At 51.8% G+C, this 27,938-nt stretch overlaps 1 protein-coding gene across 2 annotated transcripts; it reads right to left on the minus strand.

Moving 5' to 3' along the window:
* Positions 1-371: 371 nt before the first annotated feature.
* On the minus strand, positions 372-24,687 carry Suds3 (suppressor of defective silencing 3 homolog (S. cerevisiae)). Of its 2 annotated transcripts, NM_001122666.2 has the most exons (13): positions 24,366-24,687; positions 21,504-21,573; positions 18,452-18,507; positions 17,042-17,113; positions 15,340-15,359; positions 13,849-14,005; positions 9,294-9,389; positions 8,171-8,232; positions 7,995-8,016; positions 6,965-7,070; positions 3,604-3,688; positions 1,640-1,725; positions 372-1,550 (listed from the first exon to the last, which is right to left on the minus strand). In NM_001122666.2, exons 1-13 carry the CDS (start codon positions 24,505-24,507, stop codon positions 1,526-1,528), a joined length of 999 nt encoding a protein of 332 aa, NP_001116138.1. In that variant the 5' UTR covers positions 24,508-24,687; the 3' UTR covers positions 372-1,525. The 2 variants fall into 2 exon arrangements, with proteins under 2 accessions (NP_001116138.1, NP_848737.3); NM_178622.5 differs by having other exon boundaries at positions 372-1,725.
* Positions 24,688-27,938: the final 3,251 nt, after the last annotated feature.

Below are 27,938 nucleotides of genomic sequence, written 5' to 3' on the forward strand. Positions count from 1 at the left end.
CCCATCCGCAAAGTTACTCCACATAAGTACAACGCGGTGACCAGGCACTGTAGAAGGAGGATAGTTTGCTACTGTCTCACCCCACCCCCACGGGGCCCAGCCCCTCCAATGAAACACACTTCCACATGCAGTACTGGAGGGCAGGGAAGGCAAGGCCATAGCTAAAGTGTCCTAACACCCTTAGTGACAAACACCAGACACATCGTGGGAGCTCCCAGCAGGGGTGCACGGTGGTGAGCACAGAAGACTGGGGTTCACCTCGGCGACCACTGGGGCTGTCAAGATGCTTACAGTGTGGGGATCCCGCAGTACCTGTGGTGACTGTGGGGTGGAGGACAGTAGAAGGCAGAGAAGAAACAGACCACGTGGCAACTTAGTGAATAAACATTGTTTATCCTGTTTTCTTAAGAATCCAATGGGAGAGCGGCCATAAACAAAGTGATTCTGTACAGTCTTCCGTGGAGGCACACGACTTCCTGTGGCTCCCCACACCCACAGCAAAACAAGGTGTGGACAGCCTACTGATTGCCCCGAGATGGTGACAGTCGCTCGGATCCGCTTCTTCTCTCGTGGCCTGTGGCGGCTAGAGCAGAAGGAATCTCCTGCTCAGCCACACCAGTCATTTCTCCAATAAGAGGCCCAGGGAGCAAGAGGGCCATGGCAGGTGGCTTCGCTGGGGCTCAAGCAGCACGCAGACTTGGCAGCTGCAGCATGACAGAGCTCTCCTTGTCACTAACGTGGGACAAACCTCGGGGGAGGCTGGAGGTTCTTCGATATTGAGCGGTCCAGTACTGCAGTGGGTCCAGCTGCAAGAGCGAGGCACCCACCTTGCCACCGCAGCTATGGGGAAGGGAGAACCCACATCACAGTAGGGCACGTGATGAGATCCTTGTAGCCACTGGGAGCCAGAGGAGTTACAGACGGAGACCTCTGGAATTCCCACTTCTTCCACCCTGAACAAGGACGGGCATACCTAAATGAATCGTGTTCGCTGGAAACTGCTCAGAGCAGTGACTTAGCATGTTAGGGACATGCCACCCCTCTCCCCCACCCCCAGCCCCATCCGTTGGCTGCAGTGTCCAGGGTGAAGACACTCACGCAGTCATTGGAGTAGAAGCCCAAGGCAGATAGATGTTCTATATCATTTATTTCTCCAAGAAAGTGGAGCCAGGAGAACCCTGCCCCATGCTTCCGGGCCCAACTCGGCAGGCAGGCACACAATCTGCCCAGCAGATTAGGCGGGAAAGCATACCTGCTGCTCTTCAAAGGCCTAAAGATAATTGTTAAAACGAGCTTCCCTTCAAACTCAAAGGAGGTCTGAAAAAAGGATCAAGTATAAACAAAACGAGACAAGAGAGGAATTCAAGGAAGGTGGGTGAACCCCTCTACTCCGAAAGCAAGAGTCTCTCTGGTGACTGAGTTCTGGAAGAGGCCGAGGCAGGAGAGAGCGGCACAGAGATGGAGGTGGCGGCCATGTGAGCGCCCTGAAGACTCCACAGTGCTCCCCATGTCCCAGGCCAAGGAGCTAGTCCCGGTAAGTTAAGAATTTTCTATTAAGAAGAAAACAAAACAAAAATAAAAACCACTCCAGAGAAGGGGTCAAGGGAGGAGGAAGCTCGTAGAAAGTCAAGCCGCTGACCGCCGGCGGATCACGAAGAGCCCACGCTGCAGCTGGCCCACGTAGATCCGCATCTTGGTGCTGTCGCTGGTCTTCCTCACCCAGATCTATGGGGACAAGACCAGAGAGGGTGAGTGATACGGACTCCGCACGGCGTGGGTGTGGCCGTGTCGTGTGGAGGGCCGCTGTGGAGCACCCACACCTCTAATAGCGCCAGCTCCACTTCTGCCTCAGCCATCAGGACTCTGGACTTGGTGATGGTATTTTTCAACCCCCAAAATATATGCAATCTGGAGCAAGAGTTTTTCAAAGCAATTTAAAAATATTTCCCTTGCCCCAAGGAAATTCCCTCACTTAACCTTCAGCCCCAGTGGGGGTGTTCTATGAGCTACTTCACCCACAACAGTCCTGTGGGGGGCACTTCAGGTGCTCCACTCACAGTACCTCTCCTCCCTAGCTTTCCATGGCTTGAGAAATTAAATGGCCTAAGGCAAGGTTTGCAGCAAGCCTGCCCTCACAGGGCTCTGCAGAGAGGGCTCCCCTCCCCTTCTCAGGCGTCAGGCTGTCTGTTTACTCCCAGTCTCCCCTCATTTCTAGTGTGAGTAATGAGTGCCCAAAAAGAGTAAGCAGAGTGTAGCTTAAACTAGAACAGGCTGAAGACCCAGCATGAGGCTAAGCCTCCTACTAGACTGTTTAAATAGAAAACTGACCCTAAGGGGGTCACCCACCCACTGGCCCACCAGCCAAACGTGCTCACAAAGGCCAAGCAGCTCCAGAGTATGCGGCAATGGGTCTGAACATGGGCTGGGACACTCCCAAGGACTGAGGCTGCCCCTCATCACCAGGCACAGAACTGTGACTCTGAGGCATGGTCCCTTTGGGAGCCCTTGGCACCACACTGGGTCACTGGACTACACTGGCATTCTGTGACAGAATGTGAAGGTCTTCATTAGGTCCCAGAGATGCCTGTGTGCTCCACAGAGCAGCCCACCATGCAATTGCAAGCCTTCTTGGCTAGGGAGCACCATGTCTTGGTGGGGAGCACCATGTCTTTCTGGTGGACTCCCGGCACGCCTCTGGCTTAGAGGCGACTCTCACAAGCAGCCTAGGAAACAATGAACGGCTGGCTCTCCTTCATCTGAGGCTATCTCCAACTTCCAAGCAAACTATCATTTTGCAAACTGGCCACATTTGAGAGCATTTTTGATTTCAGAAGCTGAGAGAATTCTGGGGGCTTAAGTTATTTCATAATCCAGTTTCATTAGATTTACCGTGCACTAACAGAGGAGAGACGCATAAAAATCAATTCCTCTGCAGACATTTGTGACTGATAAAAGATCAAGCCAATGCGGCTATGAAAGTTTCAGACTTTTTAAAACTTATAATTGTATGGGTGCGACACTGCTGACATCTCCTCTTGAAGGGCCAGCAGGAGCCCTAGGGCAGTCCCTAAGGTAGCACACGAGCCGCTCCAAGTGCAGAGAGGATGCCTGCCTGGCAGCTCAGTCCTGTCAGACTAGAAGAACAGCCAGGAGTGGCAGGCCAGCAACACCAGCACCCAGTTACTGAGCATGCCCTGGGCCTGGGCCTCATGCCCAGTGACCCACTGTCCTCACAGACAAGTATGTTGGGATGTAGGAAGGTGGAGTAAGCTCCAGACAAACGCCACTGTCAGCCTGCAGCCACTAGAGGACACCAGAGTGCTCACTCGCAGTTTGCTCGCTCCAGCTCAGTGACTCTCAAATCTGTAACTGCACAAGAGTGCACCATGGCCCATACAGAACTGCAGGACCCGGCTCAGGCAGGCAGAGAGGCTCAAGGGTACTGCTGACGGTTTCCCCACATAGTGCTGACACCCCATCCCCCACCCCAGGAGACAGGATCGCACTGCACTTCCCGGTCAGGCTTTTTATCAAGTCTGTTATACTTTCAACACTTCTCAGAGCCATTTGCTCTCGTGCTCGGGGAAGAGATCGGACGCCTACCTCGTTGGCTCCCACTGAGCTGATCACACAGCTCAGCTTCTGGTTGTCCTTAGATTCCAGGTAGATGGCCTGGCTCTTGTGGTACCTGCCAAAACCAGGACACAAACAAAATATCAGGACGGAGGGAGGGGCAGGAAAACAAACACCACAGTGACAGAAACCATCACTTCAACAGTCACAGCAACACACAACCGAGGAAGAGCACGGGCTTCAGAAGGAGACAGACAGACAGGCAGACAGGCAGGCTTCCACCCTGACACTGGGTGTCAATCATTTTCTCCCTTGTTTGAGACAGGGTCTCTCACTTAACCTACAACTCTGATCCTGCTAGACTGCTGGCAGGTGAGCCCCAGGGAGCCTCGGCCGCAGCTTCCCCATCACCACAATGATGGTGCATGTGCCACCATGCCCGGCCTTTTACTCGGTGCTGGGGATGCAAACCCAGGTCCTCACGCTCACACTTCCTGACCGCACATCTTCCCGGCTTCAATAAGCGCGTGTCTTTACGCAGAAAGGTAGAGAAAGCTCCCTTCTGAGCAGGGCATTGGACACAATACAGACAGGGAACACAGAACCACAAGGGAGGGCCAAAGGAGGGAAAAGTCCCACAGAGCGGGAAAAATCAACTCAATTCTACGTACTATCAAAAATCCTAATGTTATCATAATAAAATTAACTTCATTTTCCAAAACCTGACCCACTCCACAGCTCTAGAGTCTCAAGGGACCCCACTGCCACTGGAAACAGGCCCTGTAGTCAGGTGACAGCAAGAAGGCACAACCTAGTCAGCAAGGAGAGGCTTTGTCTCTGGTCACATTTGCAACTTCAGATTTAAGGCAGGGCAAGGAGAGGAGAGGGAGAGAGGGGGAGAGAGGAAGAAAGAGAGAAAATGCGTGCGCACGCACGCATACATACACACACACACTGTACTGCCTTTAGCTAGCTATTTTAAAATCCCAGTTCTCTCCAGAGTGTCTTCTGTGAGGGGTCATTAGTCTACATCAAAGCATAAGGCACACTGACAGCGCAAACTAAATGACACGGAAAGCAGGGATGGAGGCGAAGGTGGGATGCAGTCAGATCACGCCAAGATGGAGCCCTAACCCGCACGGTCCTGGGGCCGTCATTAAAGCCCCGAGGAAAGACACTTTGTGCCTCTAGAGGAGACATCAGGACTCAGAAGCTCCGTCAGCCAAGGCTGTGTCTGTGGAAGGGAGGACAGAGGAACCCTCAAGGGACAAAGGGACAGCAGCAGAGAGCGGGGCCTGATGGGGACAGGCTGGTTCTAGGCAGGGGAGGCCTCCAGACAGGGCTTCCCAAGCCCCCTGCAGTAAGAACGGGGCAGGGCAGGCCCAGCTGTCAACTCCATAGGACTGACTCTGGAGTCAAAGGGAAATCACTAGACCAGGAAAGAAATCGACATCCTGGAATGTGGGTAGCAGCACAAAAAAAAACCTTCAAATTTCAACGAAGAGGCGAATGTCTGGGAGACACCATCTTTCGGACCTTTTCTGCTTATGCAAGGAACCTGGTGAGTTCTGACACTTCAAACCAGAAGCCCGTGCTGAGAGGGCCGCATGCCAGTGGTTACAGGTTTCTCTTTTTTAAAAAAAGGGAGGGAGAGAGGAAGGAAAAGGAAGAGGAAGAGGAAGAGGAATAGGAAAAGGAAAAGGAAAGGAAAATTTTACTACATTTTCCTTCTCAAGACATTTCATAATTTAGGAACAAGTCCAGGAAGACGGAGAGTGGAGGCCACAGTTACGAAATGAACGCCACCTGAAATATCACACTGGCTGGAAAACTCACAGATCCATAGAACCATTAGCCATAAATCTCGCCGTTCCCAAAGGCCATTCTTACATGTGGGCCTGATCTTTAAAGGTTATTTGGTTTTCATTATTACAAACATTAAAAAAAAAAAAAAATTCTCACTTTGCCTCTAGTGTTAGGCAGCTAGGGGCTGCCACCTAGTGGTGCCAGTAACAAACAACAAGCAAGGCCAAGACAGGAACACCCATTGACCCACAGGAAGACCAGAAAAGAGCCACCAGTCACTGCAGCAGGCTGACAGACACTAAAACAGGTTCAGGCCCGACTTGATCTCTATGCTTCCAATGGAACAGTCTGCATGGAAGGATCCACATCCCAGATTTGGCCAACAGGGAAAAAATATCTGTATTAACATAAGCCTCAGAAAATAAGCCTCATGTGTCAAAGTGACATCAATACTGGGATTAAAATTATTAATCTATTAACTATTAACAGATTAACTATTAAACAGAGCATATTTACACAACATCTGTACCGCAGTTGATATAAGAAAGATGGAGTGTGGGGTGGGGGGAGGACAAGCCACGGCAATTGTGGAGGCCAGAGGGGCAGCTTGCTCCGGCCCCAGCCCCTCTGCAGTCCCAGGATTCGTTTTTATGTGCACGCTGCAGTTTGATGCCGAGAACTGAGCACTATGGTTTTGGCCCTGAGGTGCTGGGTTCCAGCATGGACAGTGAGAGTCGACTAGACATGCCAGGTAACGTGTGACTGCCACCAATTCGCAGGGCCACCGCCTGTCGTCAGCTTCTGGCTAAATGAAAACACTAAGACAGGAGCTATCACAAGGCTGTTGTAAACAGTAACGACAGAAGCTCTCTACTGACCCACACCCCTTCCACACAGCCAAGAGAAAGTCAGGGCATAGCCATGTCCACGTACGGTGCCTGCCTGCCCAAGACATTGAACAGTGTTGGACTGGGATGTCTAACCGTGTTTGTTGAATGGATAAAAGTATGAGCTTCCAATCAGTCCCAGGCAACCAGGACGGCTCATCTAAGTGTTTTAGGATATAATCTCCCAACCACACTTCCTAGAATACCTTGAAAGTGACAAGAACGTCTGAGAAAAGGGTCAAGTGAAAAGCATCTACCCTGAGACCCTGCAGCGTTGAGAAGAGCGCCCACCAGGCTCAGGTAGCAGAGCCTCCTCCAGCCTGGTTAGAGCACAAAATCCTCCTCTCCTGTCACCTTTAACACAGAGGAGGGGGTGGAGGAGGACATATATCCTGTCATGGTTAGATGGGGACAGCCTGAAACCCTAGTGTGGAGATGGCAACAAGGTACAGAAAGACCCAGGGGACACATGTGGAGAAACACTGCTCTGTGACCTCAGAGGCAAGCAGCTACCAGCTGCACTCAGTATTCAAGACTCCGAGTCTGGGCCACAGTCCCAGCACCAGCAAAAGAAATTAAACTAACATACAGAGAGGTAAGCTGAGAAAACACCGAGACATCATAGGCTCGCCCGGCCCCAACCCTCCAGACCGCTCTTCAGAGGCCACTGTGAGCAGTCCACCCGCCCCACAACTTACCATCTCTTATCATAGTACAGTTTGCCATCTTCTATCCGAGCCTCAAACCTCTGGGCTGGAGACTCTGCAGGTGTGGCAGGCAAGTGTTCAGGAGAGGATGGGGAAGCTGGAGGAATTAGAGATGCCAAGACGGCAAGCAGACAAGTGAGCCTGGGCCTGAGCAAGGGGCCCAGCAATGCCACGCAGGGACTGATGCACCGGTGCGGCCACAATCCCGACCGCCAAGTCCTTGAGGTGTATATGGAAGCAAAGTCACTGTGCTGCCTGGGTTGGGTGCAGTGGCTAGCCACAGGGGCCTCTGGCTATTCACAGGGCCAGTGGCTATTCACAGGGCCAGTGGCTATTCACAGGGCCAGTGGCTATTCACAGGGGCCTCTGGCTATTCACAGGGCCAGTGGCTATTCACAGGGGCCTCTGGCTATTCACAGGGCCAGTGGCTATTCACAGGGGCCATTGGTGCTGACTGCATCCACATTTACAATGTGGTGACCCCTCATTGCCAGAGCACCACACTAACTGTTGATGTGGATACCAAATCAGCACAGCTCACTGAAAACCTCTTGCACGTGTCAAGGGTGTACATACGCCTTGTCTCCTAACGAGGACGAGGACAGCCTGGGCCTCCCTAGGACCCGAGCACCACAGACAGCTACATACGCCTTGTCTCCTAACGAGGACGAGGACAGCCTGGGCCTCCCTAGGACCCGAGCACCACAGTCAGCACTGCAGGGTCTGAGCTCCAGACAAAGTTCCCCATGGTTGCATGACTGGAACTGAAAACGGTCCTGAACCTAAGGCCCACCCGACACCCACTCAGAAGGGAACCCTTCAAGAGCCAATCAAAGGTCTCCTCTATAGTAAGTCCTAAGGAAAAGACAAACAGCACAGCTGGCTTTAAAGAAACAACACGGGAGAGACATGTTTATGATTCCTGCCCTTTTCACGACTCAGCATAATTCACTCCTGGAAACCCCACCTCCACTTTTCCAATGACAGGGTACAAAGACTGGCAGTGTCATCGGGCACTCACCTGGTCTCTTGGGTGACTTAAGCTGTAGGAAGAATAACAACAAGAAAGTCTCAGAGAAAATCATCTTAGAAGCAACATAAAGCATCAGAGATGTCATGGTGACTTTAGCAGGTGACAGGAACTTACGTCACAAAACACGTGAGCCTTTCAAGTACAGCAAAAGCGTCCCACCCTACCTTGTTCAGCGTCCTCAGGTCCTCCATGATCTGCTCGTCTGTTAGCAAGTAGTTCAGCTGAGGTGCCGAGAGTTAAAGAACTCGTGGGAAATGCATGGCTTCCAAGGAGACAGAGGCACCCAGGGACCCCAGTGCTTTGGGACTGGGGAGGCCTGGGCTACAGAAAGGCTGTTTTCAAGGTAAGACCTTGCCTCTTTAAAAAACTGACTCTCATGCTAAAAGTCACCAGGCACAGACGAGAACTCCACGCACCCCTCGTACACACTGCTCTGAGGGGAAGAGATGCTGCTACTCAACAGATGTCGCAGGGGTGGGAACACAGCACAGCAAGGTGACAATCTCATCTAAGGGAGAAAAACACTGCTACTCCCAAGTTTGAAGCTTTCCAGACAGACACGGAAAGGCTACTCTCACAGTGGCTTAGATCACGCTGTGAAGGGGAGAGGCCTGGAGCAGCACCCTCTGCTGGTTGCACAGTACAGCCCACGCTGGGCAAACTGCTACACTAAATCTCCCAAAGAGAGTGCTCCACGTTGGCCCACTGGCCACGTCCGTGGCTATATAGCATCTTCCATGAACACCGGACCTACTTGTGGTACAGTTCACGACCCACTAGTGTAAAGGCAGGTGACCGGTAGACTACGCATGGCAGTACACAACCTACCAGTGTAGAGAGAAGCATACAACTGGTACACTACAGCAGTCCACAACCCAGAAGCAGATAACTGGTGGGCCAGGGCAGTCTGCAGCCCAGTACTGTAGTCAGATAACCGGTGGGCTAGGGCAGTCTGCAGCCCAAGAGGCAGAGGTGGGTACCTGGGACCACAGCAGGCAGTGCTGCCCTCAATTTACACATTTCACTGTAAGCTGCTTAAAGGGAGTGTAAGAACAAGGCTGTTTCCAAAAGAGCACCTTTCTAAGTAACCATTTTCTGGAAACCTCTCCAACGAAAAGCAATAGTTGACTCCAGTGCTGTCTGGAGTCAACCCCACCTGTAGGTAAGTATCTCACATATGCTTTCCCGACCTGGACTGCCGCTGGCTCGTGAGACTGTGACCCTGCATACACTACTACACACACTAAGCATAGGAGTTCATGACTCAAGCTTGGTACAAATGGATATCAGGAGCCGGTTTTCTCCTCTTGTCTGGAATGGGGACAGGATCGTTTGGTCGCCTCCGCAATTTTCTGGTCATGATGGGTTTCACTTCCATAGAATCTGTGGCAAGAATGGAAGGGGTGAGTCTATCCACCTGTCCCTGGAGCCAGCAGGGGTCCCTGCAGCATCAGAACATCCATCCCACAGACATCCCACTGCAGCTATGTGACCAAGCACACTTAGTCTATGCATGAGCCCAGCCACACTCCCGTGGCAGGCTGCAAGCCCTGTGCTTACCGGAGTCAGCCAGCTGAGCACCCAGTCACAGGCTAGGAGACTGAAAAGAGCCTGGGATCAGGCAGGTACCTCATGTCTGCTGCTCCCACAGAGGCTGCGTGCTGAAGACCATGGACATAGAAAGCCCTTTTTCAAGGCCACTGACCCCAGCCAAGGTTTGTATATGAAGTCTTTGCTTACACACTCCCAGTTTTCTTCTATATAACCCTTTGTAGCTACCAGAGGGCAAGACCGATACAGCAGATGGGGAACAGGGCCGCCTTTCACTCTGGACTTCTCTGGGGCTTTAGAGGACGGACTCCACACAGGGAAATGTCTCCTCCCCAGAAGCAGCCACTCAGATCTGCTCTCCCCAGGGGGATGGGCTGGCGTGGCACCTGAGTCTGAACCTGCTAAAACTAGCAAGAGCTTCAAACAACAGCTTCCTAGGAGTCTGGTCAGTGAGCCCGAGAGTTCAACTAGGGCAAGCACAAAATCAAACTCCCAGGTCTGAAGCCCAGACCCTGGAGTGTGACAACTGGAGAAGACATCTGGGCAGGACACGCCTCAGTCATGTAACCTCCAAACAGTTAACTGCCTTGCATTAGAAGCCTCCCTGGCTTCTGTGAGACAGGCACTACCTGGAGTTGCACGGGGCCTGCTGCCTCACTCACTTCCTGCCCCTCCCCAGGGGCAGTTCCAGCTTCCCTTTAGCGAATGTTAACCATAAAGCAAGCTCGCCCATCTCCCTCCTAAGCAGAATCTAAGGGAGTGAGCTAACCCCAAAGCAGAGGCAGGAACCCTGGCTGAGCAGAGGCTGGGAGACAGAGGTCACTATGAGGTTCCATCCTGATGAGGGGAGAGCCCACCGTCCTCTTGCACAGCGCTGACTATAGTTAACTAGGTAGGTAACATTGAGCATTTCAGGACAGTCTCTGGATCCTGAGATTGTCAGTGTTTCCACTAGGAAACGGCGGCTAAAGTGGGGAGACGTATCAGTTGGTGAGGGATGCGACCTAGCGGTAGAGCACTTGCCTGGCATCATGAGGCCCTGGGTTCTACCCCCAGTTCTTGAGATGAAGAACTTACTATTTGTTTAGCGACTTGGGTAAAATAACAACAATGATTTGAAGCACACACTTCATTTGAGGCTTGCAGCAGACAGAGTGCGCGAGACAGGGCCCCACAGGACACACAGCCTCATCCATCTCCAGCAGACTAGCAGGCTCACCCATGCTGTCACACGTCACAGCAGCAGGGGTGAGCACATGGAGAGGGGGCAGGGAATGAAGTCTGCATCAGGTGTTTGGAGGGCAAAGCATGCTTGGAACAAAGGGACCAAGCTCCAAGACACCCAGGTCGCCCCGGGCAAAGGGCTGACATTGAGATGGAGCCCACCCGCCCCAGGTCAGGTCACCACATCACCCCCTACCTCACCCCCCACAGATCTTTCTATGCATCTTTCCCTGACTCCTAAAGCCCCTTCCACTGGAGCATCAGGCACTGCCCGATACAGCCACACTACAACGAGCCTGTCTCATCTTTACCTCTCCTTCCTTAAACCTGGAAGGTCTGGGAACTCCCCAATACTGTCTCCAGCCAGCAACCCGACCTCCCCAACTCAGTGGAGTGGAAGGAGCCAGTCTAATGCAATTAGAACAGACTGGCTTCGGTACTAGCTAGGTTTTTTGGGACTATAGGGACTTGGGGCAAGAGGCTGACTTCTGAGTCCATTCTGCCAATTTCAAACCTGGAAAATGACACCCAAATCCAGCAAAACTGTGCAAGTGAATGGCCTGCTAGGTGCCAGGCATCTGTTCTGTGCCAGCCGACCCTCCAGACTCCCCACTCCCCCTCACCGGGCAAGACAAGGCCCCTCAGGAAGAGGCCTGTGAGCCTGCTGAGGCGCCTGACACAGGAGATACCCATGAGATTTTTACCTCAACTATGGCTGCTCACAGGGCCAGCTACACAGCCAATACTTCCTAAAGCAACTCTGTGGGTTGTACTGAGGTCATGAGTAGCATCCAACAAGGGCTGGAGGGTTAGTGGACACCCTAGTGAGCAAATGTCAGGAAACAACACGAGCCAAGCGGCAACCAACTGGCCTTCCAGTCAGAGGAAAGGCAGACTGAAAGTGACCAGGCCTGGGCTACAGAGAGGGCTCAGACAGAGGACCCTGGTTCAGTTCCCAGCTCCTCCTCAGTCAGCTCAGGACCACCCATGATGCTGGCTCTAAAGCATCTGTGGCTCTGGGACTGCAAACACGTGGCATAAGCATGTGCATGCACAAGGGCACACACACACGTGCGCGCACACATGTATGTACGCACGCACGTACACACACAAAGATAAATCCGAAGAATAAAAATGGTAACACCTCTGATGCCTTAAAGGGCCTGGGACCTGTCTGGTTATCAATCTGGGTCACTTATAACCCTGGCCTCAACATCAAAGGCTCAACAGAGAGTGGCCCAACAGCCCACGGGCAGGCCCTGGGGGTGTTCCCTGGCACAGCGCCCCCCCAACACCCAAGTCTGCAGGAGGCAGCTAGCCCAGCAGCTCCACTTGCAGCTCAGCACACAGCGACTGCATGGAAAGCTAGCCCTAGTGTGCCCAGTGCCCGGGAGGCTGAGGAGACCGAGGACCTCCTGCTACTCCCCGGGGTCCCAGGTCATAAGTGCTGGACAGAGCAGATGGCCCAGAACACCTGCTTCCTTCTTACGGCCTCCCTTGCTGGCCTCTCCTTAACTTTCTAAGAGAAATCTCGAGGTTGAAAAGGCCATTTTAAGACATGGCTTCTGTGGACGGAGCTGGAAGCGGTCGCCTTGTTTCCGTCCATCCAACAGCACCATCTGTGGAAGGCCATTATCCTTCCAGCTTCAGTGCCTCCCACCCGCCTGCCCTTCGCTGCCAGTGCGCTCCACGCCAAGGTGCCAAATGGCTTGAGGAAGGACGTCAGTACCTTTCTACCCGTGGATGGCTTTAAATGCTTCGCTATCTGCTTTACTGCATTACAGATGAGTTCCCTGTCTTTATTTGTCTTTTCTGCCTCCTGCCTCAGTTCAGAAGCTGGCTATAAAACCACCTGGCCAAGGCCTGATGCTTGTCAGTAACTAGGACACCAAAGCACACATAAGGTGAGCGTGTCCTTCTCTGCAGATGGGGGGGGGGGGGGGGCAGGAGCAGCTATAACCGGTGGGATTTCCAACTAGCCTAATGGCAGCTCTTGAATAGCTGGAGGCTCCCGAAGAGTGATGAGGCCTCAATGCCAGTCACAACCACCATCAAGAAAACTGTATGTGGCTCAGAACGGGTGGGGGGACTGGTACCTGACTGCAGAACCAGCGCTGACAGGTAAACAGGTGTCCTGAAGGCGCTACCCCAACACCCACCTCATGTTCAGAGCTGCACTCATGCCTTCTGACAAGCCCTCAGCTGGTTTTCAAAAATCTCACTCCCCTACTCCACCCCCGCCAGACCCGGCCTCACTGATTCAAAGTCAGCTCCAAGGTTTCTGTGAAAACCCAGATGTCCTATAGAGCCCTGCTAGAATCAGCTGTCCCAGAGCAACGGGACCTTCTGGACAGATGATGAAGACTACGATTCGGGGTGTGTGGAAGAACACGCCACCCGTGAAGCCATGTGGCAAACCCAGTGCTGACTTGTAATGAAGACCCTGCCAAGTTCGGAAACGGCTGGTTCTGCCAGTACTATCCTGTGATTCACCAGCCTGCAGACGGCATCAGGAGAGTCGGGCCTGCTGCTCCCCACAGACCTGTCTGTAACCTGCTGAACTCCCTGGACAGCAGATCTCAGCTGCTAGGGAGGAACCAGACACTCAAAATACTATCGATCAATGGATCGATTGGGATCAAGGGAATCGCTCTGGCTCTGAGCCTCACAGCACCGCCTGGGGGAAGAGAGCCCCCAACTACCTCCCTCATGACATCAGAGGACAACATCCTTTTCTGACTGTAATGACAGAAGCAATCTTCAGGTGGTCCTGGTAAGAAACTCAAATGTAAGACACAAACAGCAGCTGACCAGGAGCCAGTGAGGCACAGTCTGAGTGTGCAATTGATTGCTTCCTGCACACAGCCTGCACGTGTCCTGCCTGTCACATGACACCCCAGGCACTAAGTCAGGAGATAAAGCAGGATCTAGCCCCTCCACAGGAGGAAGCTAAGCGGCCGGCCTCAAGCCCCCAGTTGCTGCGGGGTGGGTCGGGAAGCCAGCTCTCCAGCACGCCCGCGGGCATGAGAGGAGTGCCGTGACAGCTCGCAGGGACCGGCTTCTGTACCTCCAGTCAGCTCCATGGTGAGTTTCTCGTTCTCGATCATCTTCTTCTTCTCCTCCAGCTCGGCAATCAGGTTCTCCTTCAGCTCCACCTTCTTGTCTTCAAACTCCTTCACGGCCGCCTTCTTCTCTTTAATGTAATTCCTCTCCACCTGTTCCGTCTGAGAAGAGACGCAGCTGAGGCGGGCGGCCATGAGCACCAGCCCGGGGCCAGCTCTGACCTCAGGAGCAGAGAAAGCCTGAGACTTCATTTCACCCACACTGACCCATGGGACCAGGGGTCTTAGGGACAATCCCAACAGGTCCCCAAACCCAGCCATATAACAGCATTTGCTTCCAAGGCACTGTACTGTTCCCCTGCCCGCCCCTCTCCCCCACGAGTCTTCGGAGGCTTTAACATCAAACAGAACTCGAGTCTCAGAGAGTGGGGGGGAGAGAGAGGAGAGAGAGAGAACGCTAGGGGTTGTTCCTTTGGGAAGGACACAATTTCAAGTGAAAACAACCCATGCCAGGTGAAGTTTCTGCATTCAAAATTAATTACGGGATACTAAAGCCAGACAGCTGGCTATTATGTTTGCTCTGTAAGAACAAAAGCAACTACAGACCATTCATTAGGCGCCTGAGCGCTCGAGTACTCAAGTATCAAAATTAAGCTATTAATAAAATAAAGAACTGCCTAGAAGCCCCCTTGTGACATCTCTCCGCCACCCTGGGTGCTGGCTGCGGGCTGTGTGACTGAGGCATACGCTCTGCCAGGCCACGGCTGCATGTGCCAAACTAATTTTAGTAAAATCGCCTGCCAGTTAACTTGAATCTGACAAACCAAAAAGCACCTCTTATGTCCCACTGGGACCAAGGGCAGCCTATCATTCAAGAGCCAGGCCCTTGTCTCAGCACCATAGCACCGAACTGTCATTGACATGAAAGGAAATGTTGACTCCATCTTGACCCACAACCCATGAAGCCCAAACACAAGGCAGATCTGTGGAGCCAACTCAGAGACTGGGCTATGGGAACCAGTAGCAAAGCAGCAGGCTTAGTCTGGAGACAAACGGTCATAACGTGAGGTAAAGGTCAATGAACAGACGGTGGGCTAGAGAGGTGGGTTAGCAGGGAGCTCCCTGCTCCTCCACAGGACCCACGTCTGATCCCAGTGTCCACATATGGGATGGCTCTCAACTGCCAGTAATTCTAGCTTCAGGGGACCCAGAACCGTCTTCGGGCCTCCAGAGGTACACACATACATAAATTCCATTTTAAATTAAAGAACAAGAAAGATAGCGAGGGGCAGCATCTTAACCCAGCGTGGTCGGGAGGGACTGCAGAACACTCCTGGGTGGATGGAAGGTCTAAGCAGTCATTAAGCATCCCTAACCAAACGAGCTGTGGTGGCGTTCCCAAACCGTCCACTTGCTAACAACAGAAGGCAAGGCCAGGGAACCAAGAGTCAGACTCTCCTGGGAGCCTACGAACGCAGAGGATGCTGGGTACTTACTTCCAGCTGGAGGAAGAGCTCTGAAAGAGAGAAAAGAACAGTTAAGACTCGCCAGTTGCCATCTTCCTAGATAGGGGTATTGGGATTCACTGAGGGGCTCGGGCAGGTCTACCTCACCATCCTGACAAGATGCTCTCACTCAGGCCCACCCAGTAGGACAGACAGCACAGTGAGTCACAAAGCAGCCACCTTAGAGGCAGAGTCCACATGGAGACTTTCTAAGTGGGGCAGATACATGACAAGGCAGGACCTCTCTAGAAACCCCAGAGGATGAGGGGCTGGGCTCAGCTGGGATTTAACTCTCGTCATTCTCTCAAACTCCAGATCCAAGGCGGCCCCCTTCCTGAGGCCTCCCCTGACAGAACCAAAGCCATCAAGGTCTACTCTTAAGCTTCCTCAGTGCCTACTGTGTGCCAGCAACGACTGTTTACCTACGTGACGGCTAGTCTTGGTGGTCAACTTGCCTACATCTGGAATTAACTAAAACCCAAGTGACTGGGTACACTGTGAGGGATTTTTCTTTGAAGTCGTTTGAAGTGGGAAGACCCACCTTTGATCCGGATCTTCTGAGTTGGGAAGATCCACCTTTAACCTGGACCATAACTTTTGGTGGCAGCCTCTATAAAGGACATGGAAGAAGGAAGCTTGTTCTCTTTGCCTGCTTGCCCTCGCTCTCACTGGCTAGTCCATTCCTTCACTGGCACTAGAGCCTGTTTCTTCCAGAGTCCAGTGCATGTATAAGACCAGCTGAGACAGCCGGCCTGAAACTCTCAGATTTTCCGGTGAGACACAGCCACTAATGGACAAACTGGAGCACAGCCCTGAGGCCACTCTCACAACCTTATGTGTATACACAGGCTCACTCTATCTGTTCTCTTCCTAGAGACAGGATGCTGTCAGCTCTGGTAAAGACAGCAATTGTGGCAAAATGTACCTGGGATTTCCTGTCTCTCTAGGTGAGCGTGGGCCTACTATTGCTCCACAAGTACCATGAGCAGACCAGAAACTTCTGGTTTGTGGGCTCTTCTGCAAACCTCAAATTCTAACCACCCATTTGCTCTGCAAACACATCCACCCATAACCCCACAGAGCCTTCAGACTTGCAGAATTCAGACTAAGAGCCCAGACTTTATGTCTGATGAAAAGCATCCGCAGCAGGCAAGCCCCTGTCCCAGAAGCTAAAGTCACTCTAGCCCGGGGAACTGTGGGCCAGGAAGCCTGCTGCATGGTTCCTTAACTCCCGGCACCCCTTAACTTTATGTAGATCAGTACCTTTGGCCAATGAAATGTTGAGTTTCCGAAAGCCACAGACAATATGCTAGTGACATCACATTGCTCAAAGCACCAATGTGCACAAATGCTTGGGCACCCTGAACAAACGCTGGCTGCGTACAGCAGACAACAGACCAGCAGCATTCCAGCCACTATGTGCCTGAAATGCATAGAGGCCAACACAGCCACGCCCCTCATCTCTGGCACAGACAAGCTACTCAAGGTGTGATGACTTCAGCCTCCTCCACCAAGGGGACAAGAGTGAGGAGCCGCCCAGACACCCTGACTCCTGGAGGACAAAGCACAGCTTTCTGTGATGGCAACCTTGGCTCACCCCTCCCCTGCCCTTTCTCCCAGTGGAAGGTTCGAGTGTGTTTTGGGCTTGCATTCTATCAGCATGGAGGGGTTGGGCCTGAGCTGGCGCACTGACCTGCATTCCGGATCCGCTCTCGGTACTGCTGGTCCAGTTTCTTCATCCGTTTCTGATATTCCTGGAGCGTACCTGACGGGGCAGGCATGGGCATAGTGACTCGGGGAGTCAGCCTGCTTTGCACACTGAGTCACACTCTAGCACTGGAGCCGCCTAGAGAGCTGTACCAGGGAGGAGCCACACAGTAGACAGCACCAGACCGTGTGGAGCTTCCCCCTCCCGCCGGACCTCCCCCAGGGCCTGAGAGCAAGTAGTCAGGCAAGGGGACCAGGTGACACTGAGCACCAGGCCCTATGGTCTAAGACAATGTCCTCACTCTCGTGGGGAAGGCTCTTCCTCTTGCAGTGAGATCTAGGTCAAAACTATCCAGGAGAGCTTTGTGTGGTGGTAGAAAACTCTGCCTCTGCAATTGCAATACAGTGGCCAAGTGGGGGCTACACTGGCACTGAAAATTAATCAATAGCGGCGAGGAACCAGATCACTTATTCAATGTGACTCAGTCGTATGGCTCATGGCCATCAGACGGTGCAGGTACAGATCCCAACACCCCTACTTGCTCATCCGCCCCAAGGCAGCTGTCGTGAGCCCGCATCTGTAGGACGGCCCTGTTAGCCCATTGGCTGGCGGAGGACCGGAGGACCAGGGCCCAGGAGCGCATCTCCCGGTCAGGAGGCACCGATGATGAAGCAGTTACACTGACAGGGACCCTGAGACCCTAAGACCTGCTGCAGAGCCAGCAGCTGCCCCATCAGACTCCAGACCCTTCTCCCTTCACTTTGAAGATGAAGCAAGAGGCAGGACATGCCCTGAAGTCACATTCCTTAGAGAACGGTGACATTGTGTTGCAAGATCTTGGAGAGCTGGCTCTCGTCTCAGCTGCCAAGACTTTAGCAGCCGCCATGGAGAGAGACTGCTGTGGTGAAGCTCGGGCTTGGCCCAAGGAGAACTTGAATCCTTTGAGAACGACACCCGTCTCTCAATGTTTCTTCCATTTGTGTGCATGTGCGGGTGCGTGTCTGGAGGTCAGAGGACATCGTCTGGAGTCCTCCCCTCCCATCATGTGAACTGTGGGCACCACACTCAGGCCATGAAGCATGGTGTCAGGCTCCTTTACTCACTGAGCCATCTTGCTGACCCTCAACAGCCTCTTAAAAAGACAAAGTCTATCTTAGGCATGGTGGTCTCCATGCCCCAGGGAAACGTCAAGAGTGTGTTCCACACTTCATGAAGACAGTGAAATATCAAAGTCAGGAACTCACTCTTTGATAAGAGACAGCAGACCATGTACAGATGACTCAAACAGACCAGTCTCAACCCTCCTCGCCTGCACTCCCAGACAGAAGCGAAACTCACAGACTTCAATGGCTTGCAGCAGGGGGCACTGTGGAGCGCGGGCAGTGGCACACCTACCTTCCTGAAGCTGTTGCAGCTGCCTCTTCAAAGATGCCAGTTTGTCCTGATACATCCTGCAAAAGAGGAAAGACTCAGCGCACAGGTTGGAGGAGTGGGCTGACCTGGAGATGCGAGCGGTGGTCTTCAGGGCAGAGAAGGGGAGTCAGGCTGAAGAGGTTTGAGATGAAGGGATCACAAAGAGACACGCCCCCACATTCCTGAAGTGCATGCACACACACACACACACACACACACACACACACACACCCATGAAGCCGTGCGAACTGCACAGGGTGAGAGCCACAGGCACTAGCGCATCCCTACAGTACAAGGTAAGCAAGAATAGACCAAGAATGGCAGGCAAAAGGGGGCTGAGGAAATGGGGCGAGAACACTTGCCACCAGCACTAATGGCCGGAGATTCACCTGTGGACCCAGCAAGCACAGTAGCAGGAGAGAACCGGTCCTTGCAAGCTGTCACCTGACTCACAGTGCAACACAGCATAACCCCCTTAACGCACAAGAAGAATACACAGAAATGTGATTTCCAGGCTGGTGAGATGGCTCAGTGGGTAAGAGCACCCAACTGCTCTTCCAAAGGTCCGAAGTTCAAATCCCAGCAACCACATGGTGGCTCACAACCATCTGTAACAAGATCTGACGCCCTCTTCTGGAGTGTCTGAAGACAGCTATGGTGTACTTACATATAATAAATAAATAAATCTTTTAAAAAAATGTGATTTCCAAGGGATTGTGAATGGTGGGATGTGGTTCCCTCAGCACACCCGCCCTACAGACAGCATGGCTGTTAAGGACCAGGCCCACAACCCTTCCCACCACGTGAAAGCTACTACCTTTCCAAGAAAAAAGAATGCCAATCCAAGCTCAAAAGGCAAATGCAGGCTGGATGCAGCCCCGGCTAGGCTAGGGCATAGAGCACACTAAGTAATGTGGCCAGTTCACACCTAGCACATGGAGGGGTTACAGGCAACCACACACCAGCGAGTCCATCTGGGCTGGGAGGCTGGCCGGGCACATCACATCTGGGGCAGTGCTTCTGCTTCTCCATGAAAACCTCCCAGTTTCTCAGTGGCAACAACAAAGGCCTCGGAGAACACGGTTCAACAAGACCCTCTCACTCCTCAGAAAGGCTAACAGACACACAGACCCCTCGCTTCAGGACAGTGAGGGGTCCCTGAGCCCTCCCGACTGCTCTCTGGGGACCAGTCCTAACGCACAAACCCCTCGCTTCAGGACAGTGAGGGGTCCCTGAGCCCTCCCGACTGCTCTCTGGGGACCAGTCCTAACGCACAACTCAGGTACACCACAGTGGCCGCAGTTCTCATCACAGCGGATGTCCAGCTTAGTAAGTATGAAGGAGGCACGGTAATCAAACGCTTATCTCTGAAACTGTTGCTGAGAGGGGCCGCCCGGCTCTAGAGGTGGCTCAGGCGCTATGGGCACTGGCTGCTCTTCCAGAACAGTCTATATATAACTCCAGTTCCAGGATAACCAACGCCCTCTTCTGGCCTCTGAGGGCACTGCACACATGGTACACAGAGCATGCAGGCAAAACGCCCATGCACATAAAAGAAAAAGAAATGTCTTAAAAAACAAACAGACAAACAAAAAACTGTTTCTAAAACATGGCAAAGACAGGCGAGGACAGTGTTTGAGAAGTTTGTAGACCCAGGACATCAATTCCCTACCACAAAAAGGGAGCAGGCAAAGAGATTACTTGGGGAATGAGAAAGGAATCGGGGCTGGGCACCAGATCCACTGACATCACATCCACGGAGAAGAGTCTGTGAGAGCAAGTTTCAAGCAGGCCGGACTCAGCCAGTAAAAAGCTGGCAGAGCAGCAGGACCAGGCTGAGTTTCAGGTGCAGCTGAGTGCACACACATGAATTGTTAATGTGTCCTCGCCCAGCAGCGGTCACACCTAATTGAGTTCCTGCTTTGGGTTGAAGATGACCGATGCTAGAGAGAAGGGCATGCACATTTGAAAGGAGAAGCCAGGGGAAGAAATGGGGACTACGTAGCCTACAGGAGTTTAAGGGTTCAAAACCAAGAGCCTTGAGATAGACCCAGTCACCACTTCCTGAAAACTGGGCACGGAGCCTCAAAACCTGTAACCCAGCACTTGGGGGATGAAGCAGGAAGACTGCGGTGAGTTCAAGGCAGCCTTAGATCACCTCCAAGTGATCCCCTATCTCAAACACGCCCTACGCGACCACACATCTGGGCACAGATCAGGTAGCAGGTGCAAGAGCGGTGGGCAGGCACCTGAGGTTCAGCTACTTGGAAGGCTGATGCAGGAGGACACCTGGAACCCAAAAGCCTGACACCAGTCTGGCAACAGGGAAAGACTCTGGATTTGTTTCTTGCTGGTGGTTGACGGTGTGTTTCTTTTAAAAACTAACGACAGCTGGGGGGGGGGGGGGTGCACGTTTAATCCTAGGGCTTGGGGATAGAAGCTGGTGAATTCAAGAGAGTTCAAGGCTAGGCTCATCTAGGGAACAAATTCTGTGATAGCCAGGACTACACAGTGAAACCCTGTCTCAAAAAAAATGAGTAAATAAAAATAATAAGGCCAGGCGTGGGGACAACACCATCAATCCCTGCATTCTGTGAACTGAAGGTTAGTCCGGTCTCAAAACAACGCTCTCACCCCTCTCAGAAAACAGTCAGAGCTTTAGCTGACTGTGGCTTTCGTGAAGATGTGTGAGAACAAACAGAATGTGGCAGGAAAGGGGGTGGCAGCCTGCTCCCTCAATTCCCAGGACACTTGGGACACCCAGCATATGACCCACAATATAGGACAGGGGCTGGGGGCCTGCAAGATACCCATTGTCCTGGGTACCAGTTTTCACAGCAATTCTAACGGCCTTACTGCCCCAGCCCACCATGCCCATCACGGCTCCTGCTAGTCTAGCCTCCGAAGAGGCTCCTAACAGGAAGGCTCCTAGATGCAACCAGAGAGGGAAACTACAGAAACATCTGTGCTTTGCAAGCACTGAGGTCAAAAGGGGGCCTCTGTATTCCAGAGAAAAGGCACCCGGGCTACTCACTGTTCCTTCATCTCCACGTAGTCTTCCTCATCGTGCTTCGCCAGGTCAGTCTCGCTGGCATCCTCGGTGTCTGGGCGAAACAAGGGGAGAAGCGGGCAGTTATGATCAGGTTCACAGAATCCGCATCATGACAGCGTAATCGGCAGACTTCTGGGAGAAGAAGGAGTTTCTATCCCATGTGGGTCTGCATGAACCTGCTAATAAAAAGTGTGTGAGTGTGTGTGTGTGTGTGTGTTTAAAATAAAAAAGAGAAATGCCACTCCAACTTGGGTTTATGCTGAGAATGTACTTTAATATGACGCACAGTAAGAGAAGAGGGCACACCAGACAGAGGCCACAGAGCAACAGTGAACGGAGCACAGTCCAAGAGGAGATCTGGGCATGCGCACCCCCATCCCATCACGGTTAGAGGTATGCAGTGAAAAGAGACCATCCCCACAACAGACTCAATCCTAATAACTGAACGGATTTCCAAGTTAACAGGCAAAAAAAACAAACAAACAAACAAACAAAAAAAAGAAAAAAATGTGCAGAAGCGGGGCAAGACACTTTTTGTTAAATGCTTCCAAACCTTGTATTTAAATAGATTTTAACAAGGGGGATGAAGGCATGTCTCAATAGAGCTCACTGTTCTTTGCAGAGGATATGGGATCGGTCTCCCAACACTCATTATCAGATGGCTTATGAAGTCCCAGAACTCCAGTTCTCAGGGATCTGGCGCCCTCTTCTGGTTTCAAAGGATACAGGTACACATGGTGCATATGAATTCATAAAGACACACAGCAAAATTAGTGAGTTAAAAAAAAAACATTTTCAAGCCGGGGGTGGTGGCACACGCCTTTAATCCCAGCACTCAGCAGGCAGAAGCAGGCGGATTTCTGAGTTCAAGGCCAGCCTCGTCTACAGAGTGAGTTCCAGCACAACCAGGGCTACACAGAGAAACCCTGTCTTGAAAAGAAAAAAAAAAGTTTTCAATTATATTTATTTTGTTTTACATGTATGAGTGTTTTGTCTCTGTGTGCATGCCTGGTACCCAAAGGGGTCAGATGATGGTTGGGGCTGTAGTTTTTAGATGCAAAAGATAACCTTTGTTCACCTGATGGTTTTTGCCATCTGGGAGGCTCACTGCCTCCTTCTGCTAACTTCAGCCTAGTCCTGAATGTTTCCAGCCCCTGTACATCTAATCTAGGCCTAGAATGTTTTTCAGCCTCTGAGACTTACTGCTGAATAAACTCACCTTTCTTGTTCTTTCTGAGCTCTGATGGGATGGTTCAACTCAAACTCCTCTCCAGGCTGTCTTGCTTCAATCTGGCTTCAATCAGTTTCTAGTGAATGGCTCTGCTTGGCCTCATTCTAACTTTGGCATTATCTTCAGCTCCTTCTCATTCTCTGGCTCGGTCTGCCTTCACCTGTGTCTAGCTTGTTCTCCAACCTGTCTCCGTAAAACTGCCCCCGTAAAACTGCCCCAGTAAAACCGCCTCCTTCTTCTTCTCTGTGCTGCTCTCTTAAATACCCTTTTCCCTCTCATCTCCTGAGAGTTGATTATATCCCATTCTGTCAAATCTGCCTCTGATCCATCACCTTGCTGACACTCAATTAGACATCACTTTCAAACAGGGGTTTCCTAATACAAACTAACTTTACCTTGATTGTTTGGGATTAAAAATATATGTACTAAGGGCATGTCTGCATTCCAGCCAGAGGGATTAAAGGTGTGTGTTAAGGCTGAGCAACACCCCAAGTAAAAACAGTTTTGTTTTGTTTTGTTTTTTTCAATAAATAACACGGTCTCGGGGTTCACAGTGTGATCAAATATCCTGCGACATATAGACAGTCGTGAGCCACTCCAACCTGGACCCTCAGAAAAATCAGTGTTCTAAACTGCTTAATTTAAACTGGTCTTAAGCAAAGATCTGGATCCAATGGCCTGAGTGAAGAGGGTCAATTTTGTCTTCGCTGTACCCCCTCGTGGTCATTAAAAGAAGTGCACCTTTCACATTGAAAAATCCCTAGTTAAACCTTGATTTTGTTTTTGTTTTGTTTTGTTTTGTTTTTTAACCATAGTTAAAACAAACGCACTCAGTTCCTATAACTTGCTCTGCGTGCACTGAGGCCGGAGCAGACCCAAGTCCTCACAAAGCCGCCTCCTTTCCTTCGGTGGAAGGAACTTTCACGGAAGCCCTGTCTAGAGCCAGCTAGCTATGTTACTACGCATTTGAGAGACTTAAGATCCTGCCCGCAGTTGGGGGTAGCTTTTGGCTTTTTACAGCCCGACTCTATGCCTGAATACTGTCCACTCCGCCCATACAAAGACCTCCCCTTGCCCCTTCTGCTTCTAGCTTCTCCCCCACCTAGCCAGCTCCTTCCTCAATAATCCCTCTGGGTGTCCCTCACACCCGCCAAAAGGTAAATAAACAAGGTCCCGGATCGAGACCTGAGGCTGGAGGAGCGATCACGCAAATGCAGACTACTCGGACCTGAAAACAAATCCCAACCTCCCCTTTCGCCCACTTCGCCGTGGCAGGACACGATTCCATTGAACCCCTCCCAACCTAGGAGATGAGGACTCCAAGCTACCACGCAGGAGGTGGGTAAACAAGACAGCTTTAAGGTCACAAAGCTGGGGGCGGGGGAGAGGTGCCGGCCAAAGGAAGACTTATCGCCTGTCCCATTCCGGCTCCCCAAGCGGAGCTAGGGGCATTAAAACAGTGGGAGGAGAGAAGCTGGGAGCGAGAAAGCCAGGGCGAGCATTGCTCCGACCCGAGTGCGGAAATGAGAGACGCTGGGCTGGGGACCCCTGGCTCGCAAGAGCTCTGGCGACCTCTGACCACCCGCACCCGGGCCCCGTCCCCACACCCGCACCTTCGTCGGACTCTCGGCCCCGGCAGCTGCGCTCGTCGTCCTCGGCGCTCTCCAACTCCTCCTCGTCCTCCGGGTAGTACTCCGGGGCGGCCGGCGCTGCAGCCGGAGCCGGCGCCGGAGCCAGCAGCCCCGCGGCGCTCATGTCGCCGCCTCGGGGCCGCGGCGGAGCCGGTCCCGCGGAGATCGCGGCCGCCTGGCTGCGTCCCCGGAGCCCCGCAACCTCGCGCGGTTCCGAGCCGCGGGCACCGGGACTCCCCTCGGCTCCGAGCTCCGCCCCCCACCCCGCACCCCGGCGCCCGCGCTGGGCAACGGGGGCCTCGCGCAGCCGGCTACTTCCGGGTCGTGGGCTGCTCGGTGACAGCCTGATCAGGCCGTCCTCGAGACGGTAGGTGAGACGCCGGGGCTCCACGGTTTCTGACACGGCGGCCGCGGCGGCGTCACTGTCTTAAGAATCCGCGATCGGCCACGGCGGAAGGGGCGGAGGCGGGAGTCTCTGGAGTCAGGCATATCCAGGGGCAGCCGCGCCAGCAGTCAGGACCCCGGAGTTGGAGGTGGCACTTCTGGCAGTGGCCACCAGGCGGCGCCTGGAGTCAAAACTAAAGTGTGGATGGACTCGACCTGATGGGCGGAGGCTTTGCAGAGCCCTGGATAGGTAGCATGGTCTCTGATTCATGCAGGTGAATGGCACGAACGGTTCCCGCGGTGGGCTTGGACGCCTGGCCAGCCAGAGTGTGTGGGATACAGAAAATGTTGTGCGTGGTTGCTCCCCTGCCTTAATGGGGGCTTTATTAAAAATTATGGTAAAGGCAAGTTGTTGCCATTTCATCCACCGGTCAGGTGAAAGTGTGTCCCTAGGCCTTGCCAGTACTTTCTTTTGAGTAGATTTACTGGGTAAGCTGTTCTACCGGTTTTACAAATGATCAAAAGAGTTGTCATTCTTTCTCCTTTCAAGAAAAGAAAAAAGAAAAAACGGTGGCGTCAGTCTAGCATCCCAGATCCACAGCTGTCCACAGGATAACTTCCTTGTGCTTCCCCAAACATAATTTTTAAGGTATTTTAGCCTAAAACAGTAATTTAATAACCTGCTAATTTTTACTTGAGTAAATAGGGCATTTCCCTCCAGGAACTACATTGGCTTAAATTCAGAAGCCAACGCTGAGCAAAGTGACCTTTAGTCCCAGGACTAGGGAGGCAGAGGCAGGCTGAGTTCAAGGCCAGCCTGGTCTGCAATTCGTGTTTCAGAACAGCCATGGATACACAGAGAAACCCTGTCTTAAAAACAAAAAAAAACAAACCAAGCCATGAAACTGAATCTCTCCATGTGTTAATCTGTGTAGCCCTGTGAAACATAGTGTTACAGTTTTGCTTAGAAGAGGAGGAAGAGGAGGAAAGGGAAGAGGTGGAGGAGGAAGAGGAAGAAGGTGGAGAGGAGGAGGAGGAGGAGGAGGAATAGGAGGAATCATCTCAGCACTTGGGAGGCAGAGGCAGGTGGATTTCTGAGTTTGAGGCCAGCCTGGTCTACAGAGTGAGTTCCAGGACAGCCAGGGTTACACCGAGAAACCCTGTCTCGAAAAACAAAAAACAAAAAGAAGAAGAAGAAGGAGGAGGAGGAGAAGCAGAAGCAGTAGCAGCAGCAGCAAAAACCTATGGTCTCTGCCTAGTGGCTCACAACAATAATCCCAGGTGCTCAGAAAGACAAATGCAAGAGGACAGAGCAACATCAAGGCTTGCCTGGATTTCACAATGAGTTCAAGGCCAGCCAGTTTAATGAGACCTTGTTTGAAAGCAAAATTAAAAAGGATGGGCCATGTATGCCTGTGGCTGGGTAGGGCACTTGTTCGGCATGCTGGAGACCCTAGCTTCACTCCCTAATTGGAGAGACAGAGAAGATGTGTCCAGAGGAACCCTATTCAGTTAACTCAGATCTGCAGAAAACAGAACAAGCATTAAGGCCCGGCAGATGGGAACACAGCAGAAAGCGGGGTGGAACCCGGGGACAGTATTCTGTTTCTCACAGCCTCTGTGATCAAATGCATTTCCAAATGGGCCCCCAGAGAGACTTCTAAAAATGAGAACATTCGTTCTGGGTCGCATTTCTTTTGACATTTCCTATTTGCTACCTTGTTTTAATTAAATCTTGGCTCTCTTTGTAAGAAAGAGTTCCTCTCTGCAGAAATGCAAGAATGTCCAGAATGCAAAGCTGGGACGGCTTTTCCAGCAGCTCGGGATCTGAAGCCCCTTCTCGACAAGAGTCCTTCTTCAAGCCCAGCCTCAGCAGAGGTTCTCGGAGCTGTCTCTTCTCCAGAGGATGAGGTCAGCTTCCTGCGTGTGCTTGTTCTCTCTCTCTCTCTCTCTCTCTCTCTCTCTCTCTCTCTCTCTCTCTCTCTGTGTGTGTGTGTGTGTGTGTGTGTGTGTGTGTGTGTGTGTGTGTGTAAACTGTTGGAACACATGTAGACTATTTGTAATCCAGCACACTGTGGGATCGCAGCTCCCAATACTATTAAAGAAGCAACAAATTAACAGGCATCATTTTTTGAACTCAGAATCCATTGATACAATGAAACAAATGACAGTTGGGTTTGTTACTAAACTGTGTGTAATCTTGTTTTGTGTTTAACTTTTATTTCTGTCTCCCTGATTACAGACAGCCAGTGTTAGTCTTCATGCGTTTCTGTTTTACATGGATTACAGAGACACAAATGGTTGGATGACGACAATTTGTCCCTTATCTTCCATGAAAATTGCAGAGCTGGCCCAAGGAGCAGCCCTACTAAGTGCTACTTAGTGAGGAGGGAAATGAACTTTTTAAGAATCCCTCCTGACTTTTAGCTCAACCAAATTTTATCATTGTTTGTAAAACCTTCAAAATCAAGTTTCACCCCTTAAAATTCTCCACCACTTCTCCCAAATAGTATATTCAGTCAGACTACCCAGATGAAGTTTGATATGCAATGTTTAGGATGTAAATTTTGCTGGGGAAATACCAGAGAGAGAGCGAGTGAGCGATCAGTTTTTTGACATGTTTGAATCTCTAGGATCAATATCCAGTACTTTAAAAAAAAAAAAAAAAGGCCAGCGTGTTGGGACCCACCTTTCATTGCAGCCAGAGGCAGGGGAAGGCAGATCCCTATGAGCCCAAGGCCAACCTGTCCACACTGAGAGTTCTAGGCCAGTAAGCCATCCTAGGTGAGACCCAATCTCAGATAAATAGAAACTAAATATTTTTTTGTAGTAGAGCGTTGACCAGGAGTTGAGTGTCCACGTCTGATAAGGCTTAGGGTGAAAATGTGTCCCTGCAGAAAAACTGCTTTGAGCTTCCACCATCAACTGAAAACAACACAGCTATTTCCACACAAAAAACATGAGACAGGTCCTGGTGCACTTTAACCTCTGGCAGGCACTATGTTTCCGCGTGGCTTAGGATGGAGCCAGGCAGGTTATTGCAGGTTGCACTTGGGGGGTCAAAGCTCAATCAACCTTCCGCCTTTGGTTCATTAAAGCCCGTGGCCCTGAAAGATTTAGTTAGATACGCTTGCTGGAATTTTGCCAAAGCCAACGGGGTCCCCCTACCCC

Source organism: Mus musculus, chromosome 5, assembly GCF_000001635.26.
Source record: "Mus musculus strain C57BL/6J chromosome 5, GRCm38.p6 C57BL/6J".
NCBI classification, from domain to species: Eukaryota; Metazoa; Chordata; class Mammalia; order Rodentia; family Muridae; genus Mus; species Mus musculus.

Bases quoted from the DNA above. Each gene is read 5' to 3' on its own strand.
- Suds3 (NM_001122666.2), bottom strand. From the start codon at position 24,507: ATGAGCGCCGCGGGGCTGCTGGCTCCGGCGCCGGCTCCGGCTGCAGCG. The intron at 21,574-24,365 runs GTGCGGGTGTGG...TGTTTCGCCCAG, and splicing joins GGGCCGAGAGTCCGACGAAG to ACACCGAGGATGCCAGCGAG. The intron at 1,551-1,639 runs GTCAGCGGCTTG...TCTTCTTAATAG, and splicing joins CTCTTCGTGATCCGCCGGCG to AAAATTCTTAACTTACCGGG.